Genomic DNA, 8,221 nt, shown 5'->3' with positions numbered 1-8,221 from the left:
CAGATTAAATATAGCATAATCATATTAGTACTGAATACTAGGAATGAAGAGCCAAACTCTTTTTTTGGATGAGAAAATTGAGGGTGAATATCAAGCTAAAATAGAGAGTTTAAAATGATACTAATATTTTAGTGCTCAAGGTTTCTTTTAAAACAGTGGCAGGATTTATTGACGGTGGTTCTAGCCAATGGAGATATTGTCCTAATGCTTATCAACCTTAAGGTTAGTGACAAACAAAATGATTCATGAAGAAAATTAATCCACACAGCAGGTTAGTAAGAAGTACTCAGAAAGTACGTTCAAGGAACAAGAACAAGTGGAAGAGTCTACAGTTTATAATGATATTAAAGCAAATGATTCATGAAGAAATTAATCCACACAGCAGATTAAAAACACTTACATTCACTGATTCCCATATTATCTCTTTAACATCATTTGGCACTTTCTTCCATGATTTGAAACCTATTGAGATTTTATCTCGAACGAGAACCCCAATGTAGCTTTGCATTTCACCCGCAAATTCTCCAATTGGCTGTCCAATTTTGTTGAGACTTACATCCTTTTTAATTCCTTGGACCCTTAGCCTAACAAGCTTATCCAAACGTGTACGCCCCCTCGATGTTCTTGTTGACTCCGTTTCTGTAGATTCCATTGTTGTTTGACCCTCGCAACTATTGTTAGTGGCAGCATATGAAATACTCTCTTTAGAATTCTCAATCCTCGCCAATCTCTTTCCATGAGCTGCCATAGTGTCAATTCTAGAATATAGTCAAGTTCCTTGATACCCCATTTCCTGAAAAAGACAGCAAATTGTTAGGAATTTGAATTACAAAGAATAAAAAGCGAGAATGAAGACAAACTACAGTTATATCACAATAAAAATAAATATGATAAAATAGATCAGCAACCAAAATCTAAACACAAGTAAAACAATGGATTACACTTAATTATTGTCAACCCATGTCCCTTCACGAACGCACGATTGTTCATTTTCATCTACCCTGTCAACATCCATTGATTCCATTGACATAAACTCTTTTGTGGAACACTGATAATGGATTGTAGCATTTTCCAACTCATCACCATTTATGTTTTCCATGTAATCCCTGGTAGGAGTGGCAAGTACAACATGCCATCTAGGATCTTGAGGATCTTCAATATAGAATACCTGCTTTGCTTGTCTGCCCAAGATAAAAGAGTCAGATTTGAATCCAATTCTGTTGAGGTTTACCAACGTGAAACCAAGTTCATCAACTTTAATACCGTTATTATTTTCAACCCAATTACATTTAAACATTGGAACTTGAAAATTGTGATAATCGAGTTCCCAAATTTCTTGTATAACTCCATAAAAAGTCATGTCCGACACAATCGGATTTTTGTCCTTTGCACTAGCAACTTGCATTGTTTTTGCGACTAAGCTTACTCCAGAGTTTTGAACAGCTCGTGTATCATTACGCTCTTTTGTATGATAAGTAACTCCATCAATCAAATAACTAGAGTACTTTAACACTTGATTGCTAGGTCCACGCGCTATCCACTTCAATCTTTCTGATATTTGAAAAGTGGAATTGCCAACTGCTCGCACACGATCACGTAACCAGACAATAAAGATGTGCTTGATGCAACTCATCATGACAAGTTGAGTGTACTACTGAGCTAGAAAGAGGCCTAGTAAGTTGTACTTGTTGATCCCTTGATGGGATCCCAATTGTATGTACACTAGACATGTAATCCGAGAAAAATTCCACAGCCTCTTCAGCAATATAACATTCGGCTATACACCCTTCAGGACGATTGTGATTTTGAACATACCCTTTCAAGATCTTCATGAATCTTTCAAATGGGTACATTTGCTTATACCAAACCGGTCCACACAATTTGACCTCTCGCACAAGATGGACCGTTAAATGAATCATTATATCAAAAAAAGATGGGGGAAAATATTTTTCAAGCAAACACAACAGTGTCACAATATCTCTTTGCAGATCATTCAACTTCGAGACATCTATCACTTTATTACATAACAAGTTAAAGAAGCCACACAACCGAGTGATGGTGTATCTAACATGTTTAGGCAAGACACCACGGATGGCGACTGGAAGCAATTGTTGCATCAAAGTGTGATAGTCGTGTGACTTAAGGCCAACAAGTTTCAAGTCTTTCATCGACACCAGATTTTTAACATTGGATGAATAACCTGTAGGGACCTTTATTCCAGACAAACAATTGCAAACTTTTTTTTTTCTCATCCCTACTTAGTGTATAACAGGCCGCTGGCAAAAAAGTTTTCTTCTCCCCCATCTTTGGTGCCAAATCAATCCTCAAATTCATCTCCACAAGTTCTAGTCTTGCAGCTACTCCATCTTTTGATTTTCCAGGAATGTCAAGCAAAGTACCAATCAGACTCTCACACACATTTTTTTCAATATGCATCACATCAAGAACATGCCGAACATGTAGATGTTTCCAATACTCAAGTTCAAAGAATATAGATTTCTTTTTCCAGCATGATACAACTTCACCTTGCATTGTTTGCTTCCTACTCGCTTTTCCAGAACAATAATTAATTCTTTCAACTCGCTCCAAAATTTCATGCCCAGTTAAAGGTTTCGGTGCGGGGTTAAGCTCAAGTTTCCCATTGAATGCTTTTTTTTGCCTTCGATAAGGATGATTTGTAGGAAGAAATCTTCTATGCCCTGTATAACTAATTTTTCTACTATGCTTTAACCTTGTCGAATATTTTTCTTCACCACAAATAGGACATGCACAATATCCTTTAACAACACAACCTGACAGGTTCCCTTATGTAGGAAAATCATTAATTGTCCATAGCAAGACAGTCCTAAGCATGAAATTTTCTTCTCGACGTGCATCATATGCATCAACACCTATATCCCATAATTTTTTCAAGTCATCGATCAAAGGTGCTAAGTAAACGTCAATATCATTTCCCGGTTGTTTAGGACCAGAAATCAACAATGTCAGCATCATAAATTTTCTCTTCATACACAACCATGGAGGAAGGTTGTAAGTGATCATCACAACTGGCCAACAACTATATGCAGAACTCATCAAACTATGAGGATTGATCTCGTCTGCTGATAAGGCCAATCTAAGATTTCTGGGTTCAGCAGCAAAATCTGGCCACCTGTGATCCACTACTTTCCAAGCGGGCGCATCAGCCGGATGACGCAAGTATCCATCAAGTACTCTTTTATCAGCATGCCAAGTTAACTCCTTACATATCTCCTTATTCCGAAACAATCTTTGAAATCTTGGAATAGGTGGGAAGTACCAAAGGACCTTTGCAGGAACTCCATTTAACGTAGCTTTTTTACCCAACTTCCACCTTGATGTCCCACAAACAGGACAATTAGTCAAATTCTCGTACTCTTTTCAATATAAGATGCAATCATTAGGGCAAGCATGAATTTTTACATAATTCATCCCTAATGCACATAAGCTTTTCTTTGCATCATACAACGATGAAGGTAATTCATTCTCATTAGGAAGCATTTCTCCAAGCAAACTTAGTAAGTCTGTGAAACTTTTATCACTCCAACTATATCTTGCCTTCAAGTTATACAATTTCACAAGTGCAGATAATTTGGTAAATTTGGTACACCCAGGATATAAAGGTTTATCAGCATCTTCAAGTACCTTATGAAATTGGTTTGGATTCTCTGCATAACTATCAAATGCATCATGTACCTTATCAATAGGTTCCTCGGCAAAAGATTTTTGTTCATCTCTCATTGAGTTATTGATCGTATATCCTTCACCATGCCAAATCCATTTATGGTATGTTAAATCTATACCATTAAAACACAAATGTGCCCTTATAATGTCAACATTTTTCTTCTGCAGATTACCACATCTTGTACATGGGCAAGGTATTTTATTCGGATTGGTAGCGTTCCGCAATGCAAACTGCAAGAAAGACTCTACCCCAACCTCATATTCATGTGACAACCTATTCTTTGACATCCAGTCTTTGTACATTTTTTAATATCAGCCCAAAACGCATCAAAATCTACCTTCAAAAAATTATACATTAAGCAACAAGTTCAAAACATTGATTTCATTTGGTTCACAACAGAAAGTTCGAAAGTAATATAATGAAATATTATTCAAGTGACTTTTTTAAGTCATTTTATAATGAAATATCATATGAAATTTGACCAAATCACATGCAATCTTATTAATTAAATTAAATTATTTAAATGCATCAAATCACATCGAAGGAATTCCTTGGCTGGCTTTCATTGAATTCCCATAAAACTATTATAAAGCAAACTCAAAGTTAGTGCAAGTTAGTAATTTTTTCAAAGATTTATTCAAAGATTCGTCGATCTGTTGACACAAGAAGCAGGATTTATTCAAAGATTCTTCGATCTGTTTGGGCACTTTCACACAAATTAAGTTGGTTCTGAAATAGAAAGAATCAAATCACCATAAACGTTTTGCATTGGATGGATAAAGAGGAGCTTGAACATTTCGTAGGGATGGAAGAAGACATTAAAAAACTCGTTTCTCTTTTCGTTTCTGATCAAGAAAGTGGCAGCCATGGAGTTTTTGGTGTATGAGGGATGGGCGGCTTTTAAATCAAATGTGACATCAGGAGTTTCATATTCAAATGGGCTAAAGCTTATAAAAGTGAGAAGATATAAAAGCTCATAATGAGTAAATAGTAGATACCACTAGCTAGAGACAGTGGTCCATGGAATATATTTCTTAGTCCCACGCAGCACATAAAATAGGTGAACACTTGACTTGTCTATTGCATAGAATAATGGTAGCAAGAAAACAATAGTAAATGGAGGACAAGTCACGGAATCAAAACCATTAGAAATATGTGATTTTCAGTCCCCACTATATAAAATCACACAAGATGATAAAATCCCACAAGATGTGGGTCTAAGCATTAATTCCACTTGAATGCAATAATAAAACCATTAGGTACACGCACCTATCAGGAAATCAGAAAATTCAAACAAGAACAAGTGAAGATCAAACCAAAAAGAAGAATATCTATAAACCCAAAACAGCAGAAAAGAAAACTAACCCGATAAGAGGGAAAAACACAGAGAGAAGGAATCACAATCAAGCGAAGGGAACAATGGGACGACCCATAGAAGTGATTATCTTCAATAGTCCAAAGCCCACTCTCTATGCCTGTAATGAAAATCGGGAGTACGGGAAAAAAAAGCTTAAACACAACGGACTAAATTGCGGCCACATTCGGGAGTTAGGAAAATCGGGGACTAAACACCAATACACAAAGATACTTACGGCTGCAATCAGGAGTAAGGAAAATTGGGTCTTCCACTTGGACACACGCTTGGATTTTGAGGAGTAATATCGGCAGCTAGCTGAAGAATACCGACAGCCGAGTACATAAAAGCGTGAGTGTGTCCCAACTAAGCCTCGTGAACCAACCCTTCAACCAATAATGAACGTACCCATCGCTATAGCCTCCGTACAATAGCCTACCATCCGAGCTCAAAGCCAGAGTCTTAACAGGGGAATGCTTTGCGGGAAGGGTTACGGTAACTGAAGATCTACGATCAACCTAATTGGATCCATCGATCGATCGATCTAAGAACTAGGGCACGCCGTCAAGAGATGAGAGATGAGAGGAGAGAAAGAAGTCGTTGTGGGTCTTTTTTTATAATAGAGAAAACACAAGGGATTTATAATCCGTTGTGTTATGTATTTTTTCTTTGTTTTTTTTTATTTTTTAAATAAATAAACAACGGTTTAAAAATCGGTTGTCGAATGGTCGGAAATCCGTTGTCTATTTGATTCCAAGAAACGCACAACGACAACGATTTAAAATTACCGTTGTCTTTAATTTACAAAAAAGCGCTCATAAACAACGGTTAATAAAATCCGTTGTTGTAGAGCACCAATTACAACGGTTTTCTTAAATCGGTTGTCTTAAACTAAAAAAAAAATGCACATCCACAACGGTTTTAGTACAAACCGTTGTCAAAAGCAAAAAATCAACAGTTTTTCTACAAATCCGTTGTCTTTTTAGTGTTGTTAATTAGCATGTTTGTTGTAGTGAAGGTCCGAACTCCGTTGGAAACAGTGTGTTGTCTAATCAGGGATACGCATTCGGTGGCTAGAGATGGAAGCTCCGAACGTAGGATCGGTAGTTTCGATCGTTGCCTATAAATAGGGGTTGAGAGCTTCACTTTTCATTGCCAATTGAAAATTGTCTCTCTCATTTTGTGTTGGTTCGGAATTCTTTCGGGCATCGTCTTGAGGCCCAGTCGAAAGCGAGGTACTACCAGGATCATAGTGGAGTTGTCATAGAGTTTTGAGGTCATCGTCATCAAAAGGCTAACGACGGACGTAGGTATAACTCTAGACTCTGATTAGCTTTTGTGAGTAGCTATTTGTCTAGTTAAGGCTTTTAGTAGACTTCAGCTTATAGGCTTGGACTAGAGAGCCAATGTTGCTAAGTTTCTTGTATTGAGGTACGAACGTACTATCCAAGATATTTTGGTTGAGTATGCATGCTCTATATTTGCATGTTTATGGCATGTAGGGGTGTAAACGAATCAAGCTGGTTCGTGAGATTTTTGAACCAGCTCGATAAATATTTGATTCTTATTCGAAATTATCGAACTCGATGGTTCAGGGATACAGCTAGCCGTGGGCTCACAACTCCTTGTGACTCGGAACAACAATTTCCGACTTGCCCATCGAATCATGGTAAGAGCGTCTAGAAACATCGCCCCATGATTCCCTAGGTATCACTGATAGTGCCTGCAAGAACCAGTAGATTTTGGTTAGCGTACAGTACGGTCCCTTCATCCATATATCCCGATCGAATCAACAACCATTGGTACAACGAGAGTCATTCGAGATTTGATAACTATGCAATGCATCTTGAAGATCAAATAGTGACATCGCATGTGCTACTAGGAAACCAAGTAACCTAAAATACATCATGTACTCTGGCCAGAGATTCGTCACACTAATATCTCCTCAGATTGCATAGGATATCTACACTCGCAAGTGTGCGGTGAATCCATGACAACAAAGCATCGACTCCTATATGTGTCGTAACTATACCCAATCCCGACACCTGATGACCCTAATAGAGTCGGTAAACGAGTCAAAGCACAGTACTAGCATATAGAGTCTCAATGATGTTTCAAGTAATAAGGACTAATGGTGTACAACCAAAACCGCGGACTATCTCCACTCGATAAGTGATAACCACTTGGAAAGTCTGAATAGGGTAGTTCGATCATTCATCATATGAATATCCATTTGCATGCTTCGAACATCTCTATGTTCCATACCAATGAAACGTGGTACTCGGCATCGCAAATGCTAGTCTCAATTTCGAGCGATCCTTATCCTTATTTGTGGACGGCTCAATTGACTAGGAACTGTTTAGAATATACAGTGAACATAAGATGTGTTTCATGACAGTGATCTCTCTATATTCACTATCTCATCTTACTTTATTATATTCAAGGTCTTTATCAAAATAACAATAGTATATCATTATATAATAATAAGATAAAGTGAACGTCATTTAAATAACGTATATTATATTAAACAAAGATTATTTACAAAAAGAGACTCTCAAAGCCCTTAGCCACAAGTTGGCTAGCGGGGCATCAACTCTTTCAATCTCCCACTTGCCCTAAAGCCAACTAGTCATACTATGTAGTCCCATTGCTTCGCGATGTTTGTCAAATAATGGTCCTGGCAAGGGCTTAGTAAGTGGATCAGCGATATTGTCTGCAGAGGCCACTCTCTCGACAGTGATGTCTCCTCTTTCCACGATCTCCCGAATGATGTGGTATTTTCTCAGTACGTGTTTGGATCTTTGATGAGACCTTGGTTCCTTTTCCTGAGCAACGGCACCCGTGTTGTCACAGTACACCGGGACTGGCCAACAGCTTTAGGAATAACGCCCAACTCTTGGACGAAATTCCTCATCCAAACGGCCTCTTTAGCAGCAGATGATGCCGCAATGTATTCTGCCTCAGTGGTGGAATCTGCTGTGGTGTCCTGCTTGGAACTCTTCCAAGAGACAGTACCGCCATTGAGCATGAACACAAATCCAGAGGTTGACTTCGAGTCATCCACGTCACTTTGGAAGCTAGAGTCGGTATAACCTTCCAATTTCAGTTCTCTTCCTCCATAAACCATGAATACATTCTTAGTTCTTCTCAAGTACTTAAGAATA

At 38.0% G+C, this 8,221-nt stretch overlaps 1 protein-coding gene across 1 annotated transcript; it reads right to left on the bottom strand.

Annotated features, from left to right (window-relative positions):
- Nucleotides 1–943: 943 nt before the first annotated feature.
- On the bottom strand, nt 944–4,005 carry LOC140874136 (uncharacterized). The gene is made up of 5 exons (XM_073277417.1): nt 3,485–4,005; nt 2,892–3,352; nt 2,271–2,804; nt 1,722–2,200; nt 944–1,618 (listed from the first exon to the last, which is right to left on the bottom strand). Exons 1-5 carry the CDS (start codon nt 4,003–4,005, stop codon nt 944–946), a joined length of 2,670 nt encoding a protein of 889 aa, XP_073133518.1.
- Between the last annotated feature and the right edge of the window lie 4,216 nt (nt 4,006–8,221).

Source organism: Henckelia pumila, chromosome 1, assembly GCF_033568475.1.
Source record: "Henckelia pumila isolate YLH828 chromosome 1, ASM3356847v2, whole genome shotgun sequence".
NCBI lineage: Eukaryota > Viridiplantae > Streptophyta > Magnoliopsida > Lamiales > Gesneriaceae > Henckelia > Henckelia pumila.
Note: the sequence above shows the minus strand (reverse complement) of the source record. Positions and strands in the feature narration are given on the sequence as shown.

Bases quoted from the DNA above. Each gene is read 5' to 3' on its own strand.
- LOC140874136 (XM_073277417.1), bottom strand. From the start codon at position 4,005: ATGTACAAAGACTGGATGTCAAAGAATAGGTTGTCACATGAATATGAG. The intron at 3,353-3,484 runs GTATGATGCAAA...TGGGACATCAAG, and splicing joins AATGAATTACCTTCATCGTT to GTGGAAGTTGGGTAAAAAAG. The intron at 2,805-2,891 runs GTGTTGATGCAT...TTCCTACATAAG, and splicing joins GAAAAAATTATGGGATATAG to GGAACCTGTCAGGTTGTGTT.